We start from the raw sequence: 24,931 nt of genomic DNA, 5'->3' as shown, positions 1-24,931 counted from the left end.
TAAATTCTCCTATACATGTGATTTATCACATTTTTTTTCCTATAAACAAGTATATCATTGTTCCATGGGTCACATCAATGGAATCTAGCTGATGCCCCCACGTCTCTTTGTATTTTTAACTTTCCAGATCGGCATTCCTTTTCAGAGACTAAGACTGCATAAATTAGGGAAAAAGAAATGTTAAGAGAGGATTGGCATTGCAAATTCAACCAATTATTTCCAAAATATCAACTTCTTTCAGTTTGTTTAGTTTGTTATAACTATTACTGCCCAAAAAAATGTGAAATTAGTAGTCCCTAAAACCACATCCCCATGTCGAGTGTCTCCCCATCACAAAAACTTAGACAAACATTAGTGTACCATCTAAGAAGACTAGCAAAATATAACAGATGACCTTAGTATATGATTATTTATGCAAAATTTACAAGACCTGATCTTTTCATCATATGGGTTACTAAGTATGACTTTGAATCTGATCATTTCCCATGCCGAAAAACAAAATGGATTGTTTAGATGAGGATAACCTAAAACAAGATCAATTCGATCGACGTTAGTTTGGCTGTAGAGTCAGTCTCGTGTTGTTCGATGGAGTTGGGTACATGTATCAATTCGATCATTGGGTACTCTAAATATGAGAAATACCTCGCACCAGAGCAATGACTCTGAATATGAGAAATACCTCGCACCAGAGTTACACCGGTCTTCCAATAGAGTTTTAAGATGTGGTAGCTTTTGCCATTGGCCTTGATGGGCCAACATCACAATTATATTACAAATGTCGATAGGTGCTGCTTCATAGCTGACAGAGATGTGAAATGGCTATCTAGCCACAGAATGGACATTTACCTGTTATTTATTGATTAAATTAAAAATCAAAGAAAGTTGTGATGTGATTTATAATTTAAGTAATAAATAGCAAATAAATGTCTAATCAGGACCATTCTGTCTGCTGGATAGACATCGCCACAGAGATGCATACAAGGGTGAATCTGTACTAGAACATGGTACATTAATCGTCTAACTCCACATGCGGTGTCACATCGAGGATACCAATACTCAAGCAGAGGTGTTGTTCCACCTCACGCTATTGATTATGATGTGGATTGGTCATTCTCTGATTCCACAATGGGCATAAAACAAATGCTCTCATTCCTCTCACGATAGTTAATCAGCTATTTGGATTGTAGGATTAAGCGAGTCATGATTTGAAGTGTCTGTCAATTAATTTTTCGACTCATTGATACAGGAAATAGGAGACAATAGATTTGTATTCCAACATAAAATGGCACAATACCCACATTTTTACAATTTTTTTTGCTTGAGTCATTTGCCATAAGGCCAGTCACTCACAAGCTATAACAATGAACATCAAGATTAGGAAGGTAGCTCAACATTATAAACAAAGCAAAACGCATTTTGTTTTCAATAGGATGGAATTCGTTCTCCAAAGATGAAAAACCTTAAAGAAATCAAACATATAATCATATTGAGTAGTGAAGATATAAATATACGTGAGACAATGAAGCAGTGAGGCATAAACTTTGTCAACACAAAAATAGACTAAGTCATCTCAAATGTAGGTACTACATATTTAAATGCATAAATTACTCTTTTGCAGGGAGTGGAGCTTGACCTTAAATAGTATGCTTGAGAGATTGTATACGAACCAGAATTCAAGATATCAAGGTACATAATCATTTTTATGAAATTTACAAAAGGAATTTTGGATGGAAGCAAGAAGGCGCCTTAATGGCTACTTGACACTAATTAGCTTCTTTTCAAAATACTTCTTCTTATGCATATTCCAAGATGTTTTTTGCCAAGTAGGTTGCCTTATATGTCATACCAACTACTAACCTATTCCGGCTATTAACTTTTTTTAAATGATTTACTACCTTGAAAAGTTTCGTTATGCTCAAGATCCCGTAGTTAGATATTAAAGAGCCAGCAAAATCTTTTAAATATTTGACAGTAGCTCACGTTTCCCAATAGACAAAATCCATTAACGTAAGCAAATTTGGCAACAATCCCACAACTCTACGCAATGGCTGCAGAGTGGCCCGGCTTGAAAATTGGCTCATCTTTTCCTCAAGAAAAAAGAACAAAATGGGTTAAAATGATTAAAGAAGTACTAAATCTAGGGTCCCAAACCACCCCTACTATGAAAAACAATGGGCACTAAAAATTGCAGCTGCAGTTTTCTAAATAGCAAAACTGCCCCAAATTGATGATTTACAGCAGCTGTGTAAACCATCAATGTTGATAATTGGAGAATTTAGCAGAAAATTTCAAAATAGAATATATGGTGCCAGGCCAAGACTAATGGACATTGCACTGCTGCACTAGTGGATGTGAATAATTTACATACTTTTCCCATATAGGTTTGTACCGGTTCATTGCTAATTTTAACCATGGTTTCATATTCCCATTGTAATGCACAACAGCTCCACTTTCTATCAGCTGCATATCAACATTTGGATCATAGCCTAATCCCAGTACATGCCACCGCCGATCAAGTGGTTCAGTTAGACCATAGAATGTAAGCAAGCCTGGAGGCAGAGTACCCAACTTCCAGAGAGTTCGATCAACATTCTGTTTCTGCCAGTAATGATATCGGCTTGTAACATTAACTTTCTTCCATGCTACAAGATCAAACACATTCATTCCAAAGGCCCACCCACAAGCATCCGCATCGAAGTGAGAACGAATTTTGGTGTCAGAGAAATTGAGATATTTATGGTACCGGTGAAATGTCTCAAGGCAGGTTTCAACTGCACCATTCACATTTCCATGCAAGTCTACTGAGAAAAGAGGTGTCAAGTCTTTTTGAACCACAACATCATCATCCAGGAAGACCACTTTCTCAAGAGCAGGGTATACTTCAGGAATATAGAACCTTAAATGGTTCAACATTGAAAGGTACTTTGGGTTCCGAAACTTAACAGCACTCTTCATATCCTGAGAACCTTTAAAATAATAACTTCGTGTTTCCTCATCTTGTAGCTGCTTCAGTACAGGAACATATGATGCATTGAGCCAAGTAAAGTCATCTATATTCTGCACTTCTGCTGTTGCTCCCCTGTAGTAGTTCATAGCAAACCAAGCCTTCATGGCAGCGTGATTAACTTCATCAGTAACTATATGGAAGACAAGCTGCTCGGGATGATCAGCATTCTCGACTGTGGAGTTCACCACCACAGATGTTGCAAGAACATTATCTGAGAACACACAGAAATGATACAATCTATTATCCACAAGTTTAGGACTGTGATTCTGCCCATCCATGTACTTCTGGAGTTTGTGATTTCTGGACCATTCCTTAGTCAATCTTGTACCCAAACAATAAAGACCCTTAGGCACTGCTTCTGCAGCCAACTGTCCAAATGTGGTACTCTGTATAGTGGCTGCATTTGCACGTTCTTCCAAAGCTTGTATTTGGGCCTTCAATTTCATGATCATTGTAGCACTGTCATAGTGAAGTTCTTTGGCATGATAGATCAGTAATGACAACTCTCGAATAATAGCTTCTGCTTCTTCCATGGTAACCTGGGTGCCTCTGGTAGCTGCTTTGGATAGTAATAATTGACAACCCCTTATTTGAGCACTAAAATCCCATGCAAGTTGCAGATTGTTGTTTTCTTTAGCAATAACAACGTATGCTTTAGCCAGAGTCATCTGATCTCCCAACTGTCTTGTGAGAGACTTGGCACTAAGCATCTCCTCTGTGAAATTAGTGCCCTCTGCTATGCTTCGTCTTGAATCTTCACCTGTCTGCATGACATAGGATGAATTAGAGTCTGCCTATTAGACTGTGGTAAAAAGGAAGTGTACCAACCAATTTTATATTACTAATCAAAAGCCCTGGAGCAACTTCACTTTGTATATTCCTTATTTTCAGAAATTAACAAAAAGAATGTCAAGTCTATAAATGTCATCTGAAAGTCTTTGTGAAAGAATGATTTTTACTAATATTAACAACTACAGAATTTCAAGAGATTATGATGCACAAAAGTGCCAACCATAGTCAAAAAGAGATCAATTTGAAATGGTGTCCTGCTGAAAGTCACCATCATGACATTAAATAGACACCACACAAGGAGCATTGGTACGAAATGGATATGGCATGCAGAAGCAAATCTTTATCAATACTTGCAGACAGTGTCGACATATTCAATAATTAGTCCCACAGCAAAACTCGACAAAAGATGTCAACTATTAAACCCCATTATATTTAGAAGAACAAGATTAAAAACACACAATGTGGATTGCTCAGGAACAGCAATAGAAAAAGTGAAATAATACTTCTGATCCGTATGCTGCACTCAGTTTGTATCAGGAAAAAATAAATATCTAAAGCTTTGGCTAATGCTCGAGGTTGGTGGTGAGCATGGACAGAATAAATATTAAATTTATTTACAAGCACTACTAGGATAAACTACCTGGATATACTATATTGAGACAATACATTAGAAGTCCATTCATACAAATTTTCAGGAATTGAATTCACAGAAAAGCTAAACTAAAACCATCTCATAATTTGATGGTGATATTTAAATGTCTATGCATTCTAGTATCAGTAAATGGAAGTGCAGATATAGTACATAACTTACATGGACAATGGTGTAATCTATGTGAATCCATTACAACAACTGAAACTAACAAGACAAAAGATAAAAGGCCAATGATCTGCAGGAATCTTGAGCAAAGAAGGAAACCTGGAGAATGGGATAAAAGTTGGAATGATTAAAGTTTAACCTCTTGCCATTCACTCATAATACACCTGTCAAAATGAGGGCAGTAATGGTAGTTTTGCAATGTTGTGCTGTTTTTGTGATTCTGTTGTGTAGCAGAACACAACCAATTTTTATCATCCTATTTTATTATGTAAACGAGTTATTTTGCTACGAAGTTCATATTCTGTTGCATTCAGAGGTAGTCTGTGCTAGTGTTGCAGGTTTGCTATAGGTGGTACAGAATCTCTATAGAAGATCAGTCCATTCCTTAGTTGGACTAATCCCTTATGCACTGAAGGCTGTGAACAGATAACATCCTGAGGAGGCTATTCCTAAGTGGAGACAAAGCAAAACATATTGATTGACATTGGAAAGCTAATTTTTGGATCCAAAATAAATGCAGAGAAGCAGCTCAAAATGCGGTCTTAAATGGTCTGTTTTGATAATCTAATCACTTTGGCACTTTTATATGGTTACATCAACATGTATTGGAGACTGAAGTATTTTTCAAAACAGAACTTGTGCCAGGCTGATGACATAATTTTGAACTTTCAATGTTTTAGATTTTTCCAATCTTTATTTTTTTTATATTTTGCTTCTTGGATCAATGTTTTTGGTGAAGAAATGTTTCAATGTTTGCTCCCAAGGAAAATTAATGTCCAAAATTTCTATTGCACGGGTAGATTCCAGATAACTGATAAGCCATTTTCTAACATTCTATGTAGTTAGCTTATAGCTAAAATCCCAACTTATAAAGATCTTCATTAGTGCATAAACCAATTGTATACTGCCACTGATAAATACTGGAATAAGCTATATTTAGGAGACCAGGAGCATATCGTAATGTGTTCAAAATTCAGACTTCTATATATGGTTGACCAAAATGAGGATCTCAAAAAATTCCTTATTGACATTAAGGCTCGGCCGATAGGAATTGAAATTTACCTGCTTGACTGCTTAGAAACAACCCATTACCTTAGCTACATTTACTTGATGGATAATTTATTGTACAGGATCAGTTGCAGTATTCACTTGTTTAATGTTTTACAGTTTCCTAAATATTAGAATCTTATTTACATCAGGTGCAGGTGGATTGACAAGGGTCAGTTTATTCTGGAGCTTGAACATGAGGTAGAAGCCCATGGACACAAAATTCAAAAAGCTTAAGGTGATGGAAAAAAATTGAAATCCCTTATAGGCGTTCACAAGGGGAAACATACCACACACTACATCACAGTCTGGCTTGGGCGCAACCTAAAAATCAGTCTTCACCTTTAACTTTTACAAAAACTAGGTTACTGGTATGGGTATGGGTATGGGTATGGGTACAGTGACTCAGGTATGAAAGTATGGCAAAAGAAATTGGTTACATTTTGTGTAGCTCAATACAGATTACCATATAAATATCATACATATGCCTAAAAACAGGAATTAAGTTCAGACAACCACATAACAATTAACATGCATTGAAAAAACAACACCACATAAAGTACAACTCAAGATTCAACGTCAATTTGTCAAACTTGAACATCATGATAGATATTCATTGTTCAATATTAAACCAAACCCAGCACGAGTATTTACAATTACTTCTGAATGCCTGAACTTAAATGATCTGATATGGTAATGTGTAACTGTATTACCTCTATATAGTTTCCATGGAAATGCCTGCAATTCTGACTAGCTATTCCATTTATCTTCAGATAGCTTCCACATAGAAATCTCTTTCAGATTCACCAATACCACATTCCCATCATGCCAAGTTAATTTCCAAAAACAATGTGTTTAGCCCATCCAGAAATGCATGCATCTTTTTCTGTGGCTGCCATATACTTTCCCAACATTTCACTGTTACATTACATACAGCAACATCAACACTGTTACATTATGGGCATGCCAGAACTGAAGCCCAAGAGGGTATTATTGACAATGAAACCTCCCTTTACAATCATCTCTCCATGGGACAATAGATGTGTATTCATCTCCAATTTGATACATGAATCACTTTATAAATCACCATCATCATATTGTTTCTCTCCACTGATAGTGCTATTTAGACCTATGATTAAGATGCAGGTTCTTGTGAGGGCATTTAAAGCTATGCTCCCCGGAGACATGTTCTTGCCATAAATGCCCTTGTCCCCTATAGGGAATGTTTTAGGAACATACAGATGGGTAGGAGAAGTCCTCACCCCCCTCGGCCCCACGCCCGTCCACCTTTTTTCAGAAAAATGGCCACATGACACCTAAGAATGAACAATGGACACCTGTGGCCCAGGCACTTTTTGAGTGTAGTTTAAAATTAAGGGAGAGAGCAAGGAACCCCATGCCCCTTTTTAAACTATGCTTAAACCTAAAACAACTAAAAACAAAGAAAACAAACTCATTTAAACATTTTCCAACTTGTGGAAAAGAGCGACAGGAGTAGCAGCAGTGAAAAGAGGGGAACAGCGGTGGAAGAAGTGCAATGGGGAATCAAATCTGCTACATTTGAGGTAAGTTTACTATCTGCTATTTTTTTATTCAATTTTCTTTGTATTTTTCTTAGTTTCTTAAATTTTTTCAGTTTCCAAACACATAGGGAGAGTATATGGTTTATATTTTTCCTTCTATTTGCACTTGCAGCCATGTTCTAAATTCTTAAAAAAAAGAAACAATCAGCAACAGCCGGAGTAGTGAGAGTGAAGAGATTGAAATTCAAACATAACAAAGAACTAAAGGTCATACAAGTATGGCTGCCACTGGGGGTTCTTGAAGTGGAGGTGTAACAGGGTCAGGAAGTACAACTAACCCAATTGAATGCCCATCCAAACCCCTTCATTTCACCCCAAAAAAGCTCTCTTACAATTTGCAACACAAATAGCCAAAGATGAGAAAAAAATCAGGGGGAAATAGAGTATGGCTGTCATTTGTGCAACAAAGACTATAGGGGAAGCTATGCTAAAGTTTATTGTCATCTTTCGTGCATAGGTGGGCAAAGGCTAAAAGGTTGTGAGGCTATACTTCTAGCAAAGAAGGTCAAAGATAACTAGGTTGCATATAGAGGGGAAGGCAAGAAAGAAAGGAATTTCATTGAAAACTTTAGCTAAGAAGGTCGGGATAACTAGGTTGCATATGGAGAAGACAAGAATAAAAGGAATTTCATTGAAGACTCTAGCCAAGTGTGGCATTGCCTATGGGCACCATAGATGTTGGAATTTAAGGGGAGAGCGCTCTACTTCTACCAAGGGAAGTATAATATACAATCATGAGAGGTGGCTGAGCCTTCTATTGCTAAGTTTTTTAATGCTCATGTTGTACCATTTTATGCGGCATGTTCTCCCTAATTTATACAAACATTCAAAATGTGATCATTGTTCATCTATCATTTGTCCCATCTAGAGAACATAAGCTACGCATCCCCTTCCTTGATAAAGAATACTCTAAGATGAATGTGTTGATGCAAGAAATGAGGCAAAGATGTATAAGGGATAGTTGCTCCATTATCATGGATAGATGGATTGATATCAAACATCGGTCATTCATCAATATCATTGTCACATGTTCAGCTAGCTCTTATTTTCTTATAGAGTTATTGATTGTTCAAGAAAGAGGAAGGATGCAAAATTCCAATTTCATATTTTAAAGGATGCCATAGAAGAGGTTAGAGCCTCTAATGTTGTACAAGTGATGACTGATTCAACCCATGTGTATAAGTTAGCTGGCTTGATGGTGGAGGGTGCTTACATGCCCATTTTTTGGAACCCATGTGTTAATGCGTTGAACAATGCAGAGACATTGGAAAGATTGATTGGGTGAAGGTAGTTTTAATCGAGGCTAGAGATATACAAATGTTCATGTGCAACCATCACACTTCACTTGCTTTGTTTAGGACTTTTTTGAGGAAGGAATTCTTCGAGCTCATGAATACTACATGTCAACTACTTCATTGTGTTAGAGAGGATGATTGAGGTGCAAAAGACTTTACAATTAACAGTGGTTAATCATTGTAAAGGGTAGATGGCCAGAGGCAAACACATCTAAAGGAAGAAGTGTTGAACAGAGGGTTCTTGATGATGATTGGTGGGTCCATGATCAAGCAAGAAATTGCTGGTTTTGTTATTAAATTTTTTTAATTTTAATTTATTAATGTTTCTAAATTATAAATTATTTTCATCATTTTTTTTATTGGTAATGTTTTTTTTTTTTATATACTGGAGTTTCTAACCAGTGAGAGTCACAATTGGGGGACCCCCTCCCCATGGTTACAATATTCATTGAGGTATTAACACCTCCGAGCTTATATTTTGGTGCAACCACCAATCATAACCTCCTTATCCCTCCGCTGCCCTTATCTCCCCATATTTCTCCTTATGCCTCTCCACTCTTTATCTCTCCACATGTTACCTCCTTATAACTCCAACCTTATCTCTCCAATTTCTTATCTCTGCATGTTCAAAGCTGCTTCTTCCATCCTTTCAAGCGCTGCGATAGCCGTCCTTTCTGACTGAGGCATTAACACCTTGTTTGATGTCAGTGTATCTGATCACATGGCCTTCCTACCGCCGAGGCTCTACAGTGGACATCGCGCCTTGCTATCAACACCAACGAACCGAACATTTGCTTGTCCAAGTGCCTGCGTGAGTACCTGCAGAGAGCATGGTTCTCAAACTCGAGAAAGCCCGATTATCAGGCTCGTGACGAACCGTCACACTACGGGGTTTGTAATAGCATTCACTTTATCATTTGAGTCTTCAATTCTTAATCTTTTTAAAAAAAATATTTATTGAAATTTGTTTGCACATGCAGATATATTTGCTCCTTCATTGAAAATATGTTGATACAAACTCTCCTAGCCTTGGGGAGGCTCATGAAACCTTCGATAGCATGCTTGGGTAGATGAAGCAAGAAATTTATAGCAGGGATCCTTCTTTGCAATTTTATGAGGAACATCTTACATCTTTTGTGATGTGGCATTGAAACACTATAAACACCACACTTCATATGGCAGCCTACGCTATAAGTCCCAAACGGTATGTAACCAAGCATAGAAGAGTGGCTCCATCTCATGACAAAGAGGTAAACGAAGGGCTCATGAAGGCCATTCGAAAAATGTATCCTAATGAGGAGTTGTCTTTACTTCACGCATAATGGCTTGCCTTTGTCAATCTCCATGATCCAACCTTTAGCAAACCAAAGACGAGGATGGATAGAGCTACATTAGCTCAAACAAATCCGATTAGATGGTGAATGTGACATGGCAACAATGCACTAGAGTTAAGGATGCATGCCACTCGTCTCCCTTCACAAGTTGCCAATGTTGGTGTGAATAAGGATTTGGGCCTAGTAAAGGTCTTGTACAAGTGTTTTTGCTAGTTCCTACTAGGAAACTTATTCACTCGACTTAAGTTTACTCAAGTCCTAGATGTTGTTTCTAGAAGTCTTAGTTGTCAAGATAAGACACGTCATATCTTATCTTTATGACCTTTATTTAATTGTAGTTACCTAGGTCATTTAATAACTTATTGAGGAAGTTGTCTCATGTCATAGGATTAAGACATATGTCAACATCCTGTCTAATCCTACCTCTCACCATGCCTTTATAAGCATCTCATTGTATATTTCATATTCAATCAATCATTGCTGAAGCAAGCTATTCTTGCTGTTCTCTCTTGTAGAAGTTGTTTTGGCCTTGCAAGGATTTCGGGGGTGTTAAGAAGTCACCAATCAACTCCTACAATCAATTCTTCTACAACAAAGAGGAACTGGTCCACATATAACTTCATCCAATCAGTCAAAAGGAACAACCTTACCTCTAGACAATCAGAGAAGTTGGTGATTGTACATAATGCCTTAAAGCTACAAGATTGACAAATCCCTAAATATCGCCTGACTCCAACTGATGTTAAACAAGATGATCAGAAGGCACAAAAGGGATTGGTTGGAGTTTCATTGCTTGAGATAGTCCCTCATAGTGGTAGTGACTTGGACTCGCTCTCGCACTCCAATTTAGATGTAGAGCTACCAAAGATAGATGTTAATTAAGGACAACTATATATTTTCTCTGTTTTTATCATTTTATAGTTGAAACTTGCAGCCTTGGGGCATTTTGTTGTCATTTTTATGTAATATGTATGCACATTGATAGTGAAAGCATTCAAATTTTGTTAATTTGTTTGTCTATTCTCATGTAAAATCTCAATCGAAAACTATTGTTATGTATTAAGGTTCTATAATGTCTATGATAAATGCTTTACCAACGTTACCATATGAATATTTTAAATTTCCTTATATTTAAAATTTTCCTTTTTTTTAAATAGGGGAAAGGACCCAATAGTTGAGCATGTACCAATTGTTGTGAGGGTTGTTGATACCTTTTGTTCCAAAAATTGAACAAATAAAACCTATTGTTTGAAACAAAAAATATCAATTTTTGTTAGGAAATGTACCAACAGTTGTTAGGAAATGTACCAATAGTTGTTAAGAAATGTACTAATATTGTAAAAAGTAACCAATCAAGTGATGCCATATCAGCTGCACAACTATTGGGGTCTCTTTTGCACGCCTATTGGTCTCACTTTTTTTGGGGGCTGTTTTGGACACCTTGGCAAAAAGCATGCTAATGTGGCATCATATTTGATGATGTGGCCCTGAAACCTTAGTTATAAGCAGGGGACTTGCCAAGTAAGCTGCTGTAAAAAAATCGGAGTGATTTGAAATTTCCAAGTAGGATTTTGAGAAGCGCGAAGTTAGGGTGCACAACTACTGGGTCCTTTCCCCTAGGCGTACCCTTAAAAATGGCCCAAAAATCCCAAACCAAAAACAGTTCCCCCTGTCCCAAAAACTTGGGGGAACATAGATTAAAAGCCAAACTAATGAATCAAATCTGTTTAGAGTACGCAAGGGTGGAGTTTGAATGTCTTGGTAACAGGGTTGTAGATGAAAAGAGCAGAGCATTCTCCCTCCATACAGCCAGATAACAGAGTAAACGCCTGCAAGAAGTCACTCCACCAACCAATTCATATGGGAAAAAAAAATCTAATGAAAACCTGCACGGGTACCTCCATGGAGCAGGCATTGTTTGCAATAGACAAAACTCTCCCCATGATATGCATTCCACTGGTAAGAAAAGCAGGTAATAAAGTCAGAACAAAAGTTCATAATAACCTTTTAACATTGTCGCAAGAACAGTAGAAATTACTGTCCCTAAAAAAAATGAAAAAAAGTGGGTACCCTATGGAATCGTAAAGGGCAATTCCATCCTGGAATTGCCCAGGTAAATCCATGAATTACCCAGGCAATTCTGGGACAGAACTACAGTACCCTAGGCAAGGATGGATCTGCAGTTGCCTATTCAATGGGCACCCATACCCAAGCAATTTCCAGGCTGCTTTGTTATCTTACTATAAAAACAAAATGTTGGCTACCAAAGATGTAAATCCACATTCCTAGAGGCAGAAATAATTCTCAAGGCCAGGGAAAAGTCATCTAGAGGATATGGCTGGAAATGATCAACAGAATGAGGACAACTAGAGGCCCATGCTTGAGAGAGAGCAATCTCTCCATCACTTTGGACTCAACTAAACCTAGGAGAGTGTTTCTAAGGGTCTCCTATACAGGGCAATTAAAGAGAAATGAAAAGAAGATACTTAAGTCAACTAGCAGTCATACTCATACCCAATGTATTATGAACTCCAAGATTTGTCACTAAGTTCATGACTTACTAGCTGCTAAATATAACTTACAATACCTCTAACTAAAATTATAAAATACTCTTGCACATGAACCACAAGATGTTATAGTTTTACTGTTTACATCACTGTGAATGTTTTCATACACATATGCAAGGATAAACATAATCACGTGATCCTGTAAAAGTTGCATCAGTTTCAACTTTCAAGGTTGCATACTATATAAAATTAGTTGCATTAAAGGATCACAAAAGAATGGAGAACCCAACAAGTATTCCTACATTTTCAAGAAAGACGTGATTATATGAAAAGTGTGTTTGACCTCTCACCGATCAAACCAGTACCTCCTTTGGTGGAAAACAGAATCAATGCTTGCAAAAGGAACTAAAAGCAAAGTGCGAATCCAAAAAGACCAAAGCTTACATACTCACTCAAGTCTAGAACATTAAGAATCCCACATGACTATTTTACTTCGAAAACCCATTACCAAGTAAGCACATTCCACTTGCATTAAGAAAAAACAGGTTACAAAAGCCTTGCAACCTTTTGTAGTATTGTCCCACATACAATTAAGCCAGCAAATGTGGCTAAAATATTCATAGCACTTCTCATGAAATCTAAAGAGCACCCCCTGCTTGTCATGGAGACATTAGTCATTCATTCATCTTGCTGGACTACACATTCTTATGATTCAGACAATATACTTTCAGCCCCTTGCACAATTGAGACACTATCATTTAATGACCTAGACTACAGCTAGATGCATAAAGGCCAGCTCAATATCCAACCTTGAATACCTCTTTCACTCATGTATATACAGCATTGCAAAACCAATTCAGCCACATAGCAGAGATACAAATGGCATATTAGATTAAATCAGTTTCAAAACATTGTCAGATTTTGTCAAACGGAATAAAGGTACCAGCACCTAGGAAAAAATCCTTCCTGGATCATGATTTTGTGCTTAGGTGCAGAGGAAAACAATTTTTATAAAAGCCAGCACATTCAATTTGCAGGCCTGCAACAGTAAGGAGCATATTTGTACTCTGTGCAAATGTACCTTGCCAAACTCTCCTTAGTCAATAAATATAGCGACTGCCTAAGTGAGAACACCTATATATCTTAGAATCCTCTGCTTTTATTTTGCACATGCCTCCGAGAGACAAAAGCAATAGATGAGTGCCAATCAACACCGACCATAACAACACAAGGCTAAAAACATAGCAATAAAGGCAAATGGACCCTGCAAAAGCTAGAGATGAGCCAAAGAGCCCCAAAAACAGCACATTGAATGCACCCAAGCGAGAATGAAGGCCCCCACAAGTGCAGACACATCAGCAAGTCACCTTACACAGATACACAGCTATTTGTAGCAAAACCAATCAATATGGCATTTTAGCATTTCAAATTACACAGGCGCAGGTACCATGGTTAACTTGCTAGAATACTGTGTGGGAGCTGTGGTCAAGGAGATGTTGGAGCTTCATTTTTGTGATCAATGGTTAGTAATCATTAATGCTGACCATAGATGCTACTTAAAAAATCTCTTAGAATCATCAGTCATCTGTCATTTGTTGCAGCCAACACCATCACAAGTCAACAAGATATGTCCTACCAGATAAACACATGGAGCCATTGATAAGCCACCACCATGAAATACAAGTCGCCTCAGTAAAACTGAGGCCTGCTGCAACCAAAAACATGTAGCAGATGATGATAATTCGCCATTGAATCCACATGACCATTTGTTTAGCTAATATGCTCCCACAAACAAGATATATGAGGCCCGCCATTAACGCATGGTTAAATATGAACTAGGACACAACCACATACATTAGGCACTATAGGACATACCAAGTGTAAAATTGAAACATATGGAGCTCAAGGATGTTGGGTTGCCACACTCCTAGAGGAATCAATCCACTTCAGGGCAAGGGAAATGTCATCCTAAAGGAGGATCGATCAGCTCATCAACAAATTGTGAATGATTTAAGGCCAATTGTTGAGAGTGGATAATCTCTCTTTGCTAGACCCAGGAGGGTGTTCCTAGAGATATCCTTCACAGGATTGATGACAATTTAAAATAAAAAAAAACTTAAAATGTTGCAGTAGTATCCAATGTACACTTGGCCCCAAAGGTTGTCACTAGACTAAAGACTAATCTGCACATAAAACATCTATTAAGCTGATATGAACATCATTACACGTGAGATGAAAATATGCAAAAGATAATTGCTTGAGATGAGAATTGTTATAGCTCGCTATGGATACTTTCCTAGATGAAACATTGAACAATGAAGTGCACAAAACTGCTAACCCACTCCTAAACTACTGGTGAACAATGTCTTTTGTTTTAAGTGTATAGTGCATCATAAACTTCCAAGATCAATGCCTTATTCAATGAGTTACAAAGTCATAGTTTACCAAAATAGAGAACACATTGAAATCACAACAGAATATAATCTATGCATATACATACACCAAAGAAATTATATCAAACAACCAAACATAATAATTCCTCTCCAAACGATCCTTTCCCACTTCAATCTATTATTTTTCAGGGAGGAGGATGGCTCTGCGTTTGCGTGGATGTCATGCTAGGACCGACGTGCCCTAGCCTGCGCTCTGCTTGCTTCATTCCGGGGGGGGTGCTTTCTTGCTTGTTGGGGGTCGGTTTTTTCTTGCCCGTGGTCGTGTTTTTTGAGCTGCCGCAGGGTTTTTTTTTGCAACCCTTTTCTGTTTCTTCTGCTTTGGGTTGCCGTTGGGGGTGTGCGGGGTATTGGGGTTGGGTTTTCCGTCCCTCTTCTTTTTCTTTTTTTGGTATTTTCTCTGGGTCCATGGAGAATAGAGGATTATCCTCTTCTCAGATGATCTCTGGAGATCTGGATATGGCGGATCCGACTCATTTGATGCATGCATGTGGAAAGGAACGCATTAGTAATTCCCAATCAGGGGCAGGCGTCTCTTCTTCGAAAGAGCCTTTTCACATGAAAAAGGTGAATGGTTGTTTAAAGAGATCCCAAGATTGTCCAGTTCTGGTTATTCAACCTGAGCAAATTTCGGAGGATGTTGAATATTGGTGCAATCATGCTCTCATGTGCAAATTTATTGGTCTTCGCCTCTCTATACCTGTTTTAGAGTCTTGGGCACGCTGTGTCTGGAATCCTGAAGGAGATATGGAGCTACTTGTGGCAGCCAATAACTATTTTCTGGTTATTTTTTCCAACCTGGCAAACAGGAACAAGGCTTTTGAGGGTGGCCCTTATTTTTTCAACTAGGTGGGACTCTTTATCAAACTTTGGCATATTGGCTTTAATTCTGCTGAGGAGCTTCCCTCTCGTGTGCCCGTGTGGATCCGATTGCCGAGGCTTCCATTGGAATTCTGGAGAGAAGATATTATTCACTCAATCTCACTGCTTCTTGGTAAACCTGTGGGTTCGGCTTCACAAACTCAAGATCAAAAAGTAATTTCCTACGCTCATATCTGTGTAGAAGTTGATTTAAATAATCCTTTGCCAGACTCTATGGAAATCTAATTGGGGACATCTTCTCGGATCCAACAGCTGGACTATGAGACCCTGCCATTTAGATGCAGAATTTGTCATGAATATGGTCATTTACAGCAGAGATATCCCAGAAATAAATCTTCTAAATTGGTCGTTTCCGATCCTCCTCACTCTGTTCTAGGGGAAGATAAGGGGAAAGCCCCTATGCCTAATGGTCCTGCTGATAAAGATGGCTTCATTCCTGTCAAACCTCAGAATAAAGGCAAAGGAAAGAAGAGAACCTGGTTGGATAGGCAAAATGATGTCACCCTAAATAGGTTTGATGTTCTAGATGATTTGGTCCAAGAGGAAGGAGTTCCAGTTGAAATGTCCTTGGGTGCCCAATTTCAGCATGAGGTGCTGGATGGGGATTCCAAGAAAGAGGGTCGGGCCCTATCTTTGGAGAATCAACAAGATGTTCAAATGGTTATGGATTTGCCTTCCCATGTTCAGGGCAACAGAGATCTTAGTGGGTCACAGGTCCCTGGAGGTGCAATGGTCATGGTGTCTACTCCTCCTTCCACTATAGTGGCCTCAGATTCTGTGAAGAGTAACAAAGCCCCGCTTGTTTTAGGCTTGCAGCAGAAGACCCTCAAAAAGGGTTCTTTAGACAAACCTTTAAGGAGTGGACGAAAAACGGATCAGGAAAAGGTTAAGCTTATTGGTGATACTTTGGTTGAGTCGAGGTCTGTGAAGCCCATTGATTCCCACTTCTCCCAACCACATCAATGATTGTGCTCTCATGGAATGTAAGGGGGTTGAACAGCATCCCTAGACAGAAGGTTGTTCACAGATTAATTGACTTTGAGTCTCCTTGTAAGCCAGTTAATTAGTAAATAAAGCTTTTTAATGCTTTAATAGAAAATAATAGTATTAAGTTATATCCGCGGGTAGTTAGTTGTCGGACGGTTGGTGGCCTAACCAACCGCGAACTCTTTATATTGTAAACTTGTAGCACATTGTGGGGACATCGGATTTGGAGAGAAATATGATATACACCTGTGTTACACGAATCTATCTTGGTATACTGTGTTCTGTGTTATTGATTCCATGCTAATGAATTGCTATGCTCTGGTATTGTACATTGTATATTGATGTTCCCTATGCTACCACCTGAACCACTTAGGCTGCTAACATTTTGGCGCCGTTGCCTAAATCGAACCTGAAGGTCTGAGGAGGGAAAGCTGGCGGGATGGAAGTATAATGGGTCGTCCATTCGACCAAAATCTCCTGGTGACAGACAGTGACATAGAAGATAACACGGAAGTAACCAGGGAGGATCAATTGACACAGGACCTAATTCACGCGTGGGACGTTTCCGTGGACCGGTACGTACAGCAAGAAGCGGAACTGAGTGCTGTCTCGGCTGATACGGTACGGGCGGAACTCAACGTGAACCAGGCAGTACATGATCTCCTGGGTAGCCTTCCAAGGTTGTTGGCACGTGTACTCGTGGAACGTGAAGAGGAACGAGAGAACACACGAAGGGAGCAATGCAAGCAACAAGTGCTCCAACAGTATAAAGAAAGGAATCAAAGGGAAGAAGAACAGAGGGACTATACACAATGACGAAACCGCCGCAATTCCAATAATTAATGCCAAATACACTCAACAAAGATCGAAACCGGGAAGCCTCGGAGGAACAAGAAGGGAACCAAGAAGACATAGTAAGAAGATCCTTGCGGATCCAAGAGCAACTCGAGAGGCGCCTGAAACTCTACAAGATAGTGGAAGAAAAAGGGAGCCTGACGGAAGGTTCTCGACAACATACACAAGCGTGGGACAGGAGTCACAACAACCCAGAAGCATTAGGTAGCAGTGATAATTGGGAACAAACAACCGCACCAACCGAGTCATTCAACAATTTCCAGGATAACTCGGGGAGTACGAGGAAGATGGCACATAACTCTGAAAAACAGAAACTCCCCAGATTCAATGGACTAGGATCGGAGGATCCCGCCCGCCACTGTAAAACTTGTGTCACCATATGGCAGGCCAATGGCGAGGATGATGAGGATAACTCGCTGAAAGCATTTCCAGCCACCCTCTGTGGTATTGCCATTGACTGGTACACGGACCTACCCATCACTTCAAAGGATACCTAGAAAAGACTTGCTAAGGCATTTGAGGAGGAGTTTTGGCTACTGCAGGACGATGATGAGATCGTCACAGAAATATACAACACCAAACAAGGCAAGAGTGAGACGGTACGGTCCTACTACCGCAAACTAAAAGAATTAATTGGCAAGATGGATAATACCCCGGCCGACGGGTTAAAGAAGCGATGGTTTCTTGAGGGTCTGCAACCCTCACTGCGGAAAAAGATGAAGGTAGTACCCCCATCTACTTTCATGGAGGCATACAATAGAGCCATGGATATTGAAAGCGAGAACAAGACATCAAAGGGCAAGAAGCGCACAAGGGATGAAGATAGCAGTGATCAGGAGAGCGAGGAGGAGTCACGTACGATACAAGCACTCCGGAAGGATATGAGACGGATGATGCGGGAAATGCGGACACAAAAGGAAGAAAGTAGGGAGGGCAGAGACCTCTGGTGCACAGAGTGCAAACTGGAGGGACACACAAAAACCAATTGTCCAAAGAAAGTTTTTTGTGACATCTGCCAAGTGTTGGGGCATGCTATTAAGGAATGCCCCTACAACTTGAAGGCAAGGAGTGCCCAGGTACTATATACTCAAGAACAGGCAACACCACCCACTACACCCACCAAGAACACAAACTCAGATGAGTCACCAGGTGGCTATAGGAACAGCCGGAGGGCGAGTAACAACAACAGCAATAATAATACACCACGGGGTCGCATCCAATACGATGCAAAAGGAAGACCAATGATACAATGTCGACGATGTAACGAATGGGGCCATTTTGCACGCAACTGCCAGAGTGGTGTTGGGCAAGGAGGGCTACTCTGCAAATGGTGTGGGCCCGGCAATCACGAAGATACGGAATGTCCAAGGCAAAAAGGCGTGAACATGTTGGAGGTAGTACGGCCAGAACCAGACGCACGGTGCCCAGAAGTACTAGCCATTACCTGATCTCATACAAGGAAACTAATATACCCTGACCCAGGCACAGAGAAGGGAAGACTAAAAGAGGCACAGAGAGAAGTAGAAAGGGAAATGAGTGAGGAATGGAGAAAGCCACCACCCCACAAAACCACTAACACCATACGAACCGACTCCGAAACAACCATAATGAAACAGCTACTGCAAACCACCGTGTCGGTCCGCGTAGTGGATCTGTTGCAAACACTACCACAACTACGGATAGCTATAAACCAAGTGGAGGAGACCAGGAAGGAGGGGAAGACGCCGAACCACAGGGAGGAAATGGAAGAAAGGAACCACTCAAAGGAGACTAATGACCCTATGTTGATGACAGTAGGGGTAGGCAGGGCACCAGCCGTAGTAGAAATGGAGATTCTCGGGTTCAGGCTTACTAACACCATCGTAGACGGTGGGTCTGCTGTAAACGTGCTGCCTGAGGAGACATGGAAAACCTTGGGGAAGCCAACACTCTGGCCGCCAGCCTTCCACCTCGTAGGAGCCGATCAGCATGGCATCAAACCATTGGGCACGCTTATGGGCCAAAAGGTAACTATCGGGACACAACACTTCTTTTTAGATTTCATGGTCATATCATTGGAGCGGAAGGGATATGATGCACTTTTGGGAAGAGGATGGCTTGTCACGGCCAAAGGAGACCACAACTGGAAGAAAAATACTCTTTCCATTGAAAGTGAGGGAAACAAATATGTCATTGACCTGCGAAACCAGCAGGTGAGTCAAGAAATGGCCTCAGATTCTGACTCGGAGGAGGATACCGTGAGGGAAAAAGGCGAGATAGAGCCCAATGGAGAAGGGGTGCTTCGCCTCAATAATTGCTCTGAAGATGAAACGAGTTCTCTCAGTGGACTATTCCACTGGCAGATGGAAGACTATGAGATCTTCCAACCAGAGTGCAATGTATTGGAAATCCTCGAGTAAGGAAACGATGACACCTACCCGCCACAATTTGCGGAATACGAGGAAGGAGGGGCAGAAGTAGACATCACACCGGCACACCAATTTGAGAAAGAAGTGGTACAATACGAGGAACCAAAGGTTCAGAGCACCAACTTGGGAGATGAAAAGGACCCAAGAGTAATAATGGTTGGAGATGATTGGGACCTTGTACTAAAGGCGGCAGCATTTAAGATATTCTTAGAATATAAAGATGTGTTCGCCTGGACTTATAAAGATCTGAAGGGAGTACCCCCGGAACTATGCGTACATCGAATACCTTTGATGGAAGGGGCAAGGCCTGTACGAAAACGCCCCTATCGCATGAATAAGAACTATGCGGCCAAGGTACAAGAAGAAATAGAAAAAATGCTAGACGTTGGGATCATCTTTCGAGTGCAAACTAGTGAATGGGTTTCCCCCATTGTTATTTCCCTAAAAAAGGAAGGAAACCAAATCCGCATTTGCGTGGACTTCAGAAGCTTAAATGATGTAACCATTAAGGACCCGTTTCCGATACCGTTTACTGACAGTATCCTCGAAGAGGTAGCAGGGCATGAGATTTACTCCTTCATGGACAGCTTTTCCGGCTATAACCAGATCAGCACCGCGGAGGAGGACAAACTCAAAACCACATTTATTGTGGAAGATGGAGTTTTTGCGTACAACCGTATGCCATTTGGGCTATGCAACGCCCCAGAGGATCATACTCCACATCTTTGACAAAATGGCCACTGGGAACTTCAAGGCCTTCCTGGACGACTAGTCAGTATATAGTGATAAGGAAAACCATTTGAGGATACTGGGGGAATGCATGGACCGGTGTCGACGAGCAAGACTGGCACTCAATCCCAAGAAATGTAGGTTCCTAGTGCCACAGGGGAGATTACTCGGCCACATAGTCTGTAAGGTAGGGTTAAAAACAGACCCAGATAAGATCAGAGTTATTCTCGACATGGATAACCCAACAGATGTTACGGGGATCAAATCCTTCCTTGGCCATGTTGGGTACTACCGACGGTTCATTAAAGGATTTGCAGAAGTGTCCCTTCCACTGGAACGCCTAACAAGGAAAGGGGAACCATTTGTGTGGGACAAGGAGCAGAACGAAGCCTTCCAAGAACTCAAAACCAGATTGGTAAGTGCACCTATTTTGGCATACCCAAATTGGGAGAATAAATTTCATGTACATGTGGACGCTTCTAACTTTGCAATTGGAGCCATCTTAACGCAACCCGGATCCTTAGGCTTAGACCACCCAATATATTTTGCTAGTAGGTTACTGTCAAAAGCAGAAAGAAATTACAGCACCACGGAAAGGGAAGCCTTGGGAATGGTATATGCAGTACAAAAGTTCCGCCATTATCTTTTAGCCACACCATTCACATTTTTCGTGGATCACCAAGCACTCATGTACCTGGTGAACAAACCGGTTATTCAAGGACGGGTAAGCCGATGGTTGATTTTGCTTCAGGAATTTACTTTCAATGTCGTGGTGCGACTAGGGAAAAGTCACGTAATGGCTGATCACCTGTCTAGAATAAAATCCGGGGAGCCAAGGGAAGGAGGAGTGAGGGAAGATTTCCCCGATGGCCATTTATTCAAGATAGCCATGTTACCTTCCTGGTACGAGAAACTCGGGCAGTGTCTTTCTACAGCAACATTTCCAGGCGACATGAGCCCAAGCGAGAGAAGGAAGCTCGCACTAAAAAGTACCACGTTCCAATTGATCCAAGGGCTCCTATATAAACTAGGGCCGGACAGTATCCTGCGAAGATGTGTCCTAGAAGAAGAAATTCCTGGAGTCCTAAGAGAATCTCACGAAGGACTAGCGGGAGGACATATGGGGCCGGATACCACGGCACGGAAAATTTTGCTAGCAGGGCTCTGGTGGCCTACACTTTATGCAGATGCGAGGGAATGGGTGACCAGCTGCGACACGTGCCAAAGGGCAGGTAAGCCACTCAAACGAGACTTCATGCCCCTGTTCCCGTCCCAACCACAGGAATTGTTCGAAAGATGGGGACTGGATTTCGTAGGACCTATGAGGACGAGCAAGGTGCATAGATGCCACTACATTGTGGTGGCTACAAAATACCTCACTAAGTGGGCCGAAGCCAGAGCTTTACCCGACAACACAGCCTTGAGCACCGCCAAGTTCCTCTATGAACACATTGTGACCCGGTTTGGGATACCCCTGCAACTCACGAGTGATAGGGGGGTACACTTTGTCAATCAAGTGATACGCAATATGACAACAGAATTCAAGATTTTCCACACATTGTCTAGCCCATACTATCCCAAGGCGAATGGCCAAGCGGAGTCCACCAACAAAGTACTAGTATCTATTCTCTACAAGACGTGTAGAGTAGAGCAAGGAGATTGGGAAGAGCGATTACCAGCAGTATTGTGGGCCTACCGGACAACGTACAAAGCAACAACCACACACACTCCCTTTCAGCTTATGTATGGACAGGAGGCAGTGATGCCAGTAGAATACACTGTACCAACCTTGCAGATAGCAATGCAGAACAGATGGGGGGATGAGGAAAGCCTAAAGGAACGACTTATAACCTTACAAAAATTAGATGAGTGCCGCCTAATGGCACAATGGGCCATAGAAGTAGCTCAGAACAGAAGAAAAGCGTGGCATGATAAACATCTAAGGCGGATGAAGTTCTCGCCAGGACAGCTGGTACTCAAGTACAATGGCCAGAATGAACTCCGACCAGGTAAATTTCGACTTCGATGGCTAGGGCCATACAAAGTAAAGGAGGTGGGAAAAAATGGAGCTATTAAATTGTCCAACCTGGATGACAGCCCCATCAAAGACCCAGTAAATGGATCAAAATTAAAAATCTACAAAGAAAGGGAGTCCATAGCCATTAATATGGTGGCCATTAAAATGGTGGAACCCATAGGGGGCCACAAGGACAAAATGATGGTGATCGAAAAAAATAAAATAGCCAATTTCCAAATAGAAATAAAGTAGAGCAAAGAAAAAATAAAGAGAGAAGAGGACGGAGAGAGAAAAAGAATAAGAAAAAACGCAAGGCAAAAATATTTAAAAATAAAAGACCAAGGCAAAATATCAAAAAATAAAACCAAGACATATAAAAATTATAGCAAAAGAAAAACATATTAAGGCAAGCAAGGAGACTCATACCACCGTACGCACAACAAGGACGTGGGCAGAAAGCGGAGCAAAGGCGGCCACACACGAAAGACACATTGCACGCACCATGGGTGTACGCAGGGTGGAAGAGAAAGCACACAGCGAGGAGGAGAGAGCACGCAGCGGAGTGAAGGGGGACGGACGCAGCAGGAGGAAGAGCGTACACAGTAGGGAGGTACGCGGAGTGGAGGTCAGCAGGGAGGAAGGCGTACGCGGAGTGGAGGCGAGGGTATGCAGCAGGGAGGAAGGCGTACGCAGAGTGGAGGCCAGCGTACACAGTGGGGAGGAGGGCGTACGCAGTGCGAAGGTAGGCGTACGCAACGTAGAAGGGAGCTGGAGAGTGGGACGGGGACACAGCACCAGCGGCACAACACAGAGCAGCAGCACAAAGGGGGCGAAGGTAGGCGTACGCAGCGCAAGAGGAAGCTGGGGCGTGGGACGGGGACACAGCACCAGCAACACAACACAGAGCAGCAACGCAAAGGGGACGGCACATAGGAAAAAAAGCATGCAACCACCAGTGTACACAATCAGCAGACGGAGGGGTGGCGGAATTCGGCCACAACGTACACAACACCTCAGCCCCAGCCACAGAATATAGGCCCACAGCCCTCGGGTACAGCACCATACACGCACAAGATGGTGAAAGGGAGTCATGGCAACCCTAGAAGGGGAAGTTATGACATAAATTACAAAGCTAGCACTTCTAACAAGCAAGCAATGGCCATGCCAGGAACCAACAAGAAAAGCCAAGAGAGGGCATCGGAACAGGTGAATGTAGAGAATGTCACGTTTGAAGGAGTGCTTGGAAGCGACTGCAGGAAGTGGTGGGAAAACAATGAGGAGGACCACCCCCTAAAGAGTTCATTGAAGAAAGCAGAAGTTGACAAAATCATTTTCATGCCCATCTTCAACCTAAAAGAATTTGAGCCTATATTGCGTGCCATGGTCCATGGGTATGAGCAGGACAGGCATAGATCAGTAATTGACTATTTGGGACAGATAGTGGTCATTTCTTATGCACCCAAAGAATTCAGCAAGGTTTTCGGCATTCCCAGTAGCAGCGATTCAGCTATGAAACCGTCAACAAGAATGCCTACAGAAGAAAAGAAGTGGCTCCTGGAACACATCTGTGGCGACGCACTCACAGAAGAGCAATGGAACAGTTTATGGCAGAATAGCAATAGAAGGGGCCTGAAGAAATCTTATCTCACCTCACCAGAATGGAGATGTGTCCTGGATATCATAAAGAGTAAGCTAACAGCAGCAAGCCGAGCATCCGATGTTGCAATATGGATGCTACGCCTCATGCACGGATTGAGTAATGGCAAAATTTATAATTGGGGCCACGTCCTTTCCAGCCGTGTGAAGGAAGCCATGCTCCTCAAACACAAAACCCTATACATGCCCCATCACCTCATTGCCCTCTTCTTGGAAGCATTGAGAACTCAAGTGGCGTTGGAAAATAGAGGAGGATTTGTGGCCTCAAGCCGGGTGGAGCCCTACAAGCCAGCCATGCATTATTGGCTACACCTAGACACTTTTGCAGTAACCACAGAGACAACACCGAGGAAAAATGCAAGGCAAGAACCGGCAGGGAGCTTAAAAGATGGAGGAGAAGAAGACAACAATTCCGAGGAAGAGGTAGAGACAGGGGAAGAAGAAACATACATATCATCTTCAGAAGAAGATGAAGGAGAATTCAGGATGGAGCCAATGGGCATGGAACAGGAAGGAGGACACGTAGGAGGGTTGCGGCAGGTAGGGACAGAAAGCCGTATGGGGG

General features: G+C 41.3%; 1 protein-coding gene across 1 annotated transcript in view; it reads right to left on the bottom strand.

Moving 5' to 3' along the window:
• Positions 1–1,528: 1,528 nt before the first annotated feature.
• LOC131047400 (probable galacturonosyltransferase 10) overlaps positions 1,529–24,931 on the bottom strand; it is a 52,226-nt gene continuing 28,823 nt past the window's right edge. Inside the window, exon 3 of the mRNA XM_057981282.2 lies at positions 1,529–3,771. Within this exon, the coding sequence (XP_057837265.2) occupies positions 2,320–3,771 (1,452 nt within the window). The 3' untranslated portion in view covers positions 1,529–2,319. The remainder of the gene's footprint in view (positions 3,772–24,931) is intronic.

This window comes from Cryptomeria japonica, chromosome 2, assembly GCF_030272615.1.
Source record: "Cryptomeria japonica chromosome 2, Sugi_1.0, whole genome shotgun sequence".
In the NCBI taxonomy this organism is placed as follows: domain Eukaryota; kingdom Viridiplantae; phylum Streptophyta; class Pinopsida; order Cupressales; family Cupressaceae; genus Cryptomeria; species Cryptomeria japonica.
This window is presented reverse-complemented; position numbering and strand designations above follow the sequence as displayed.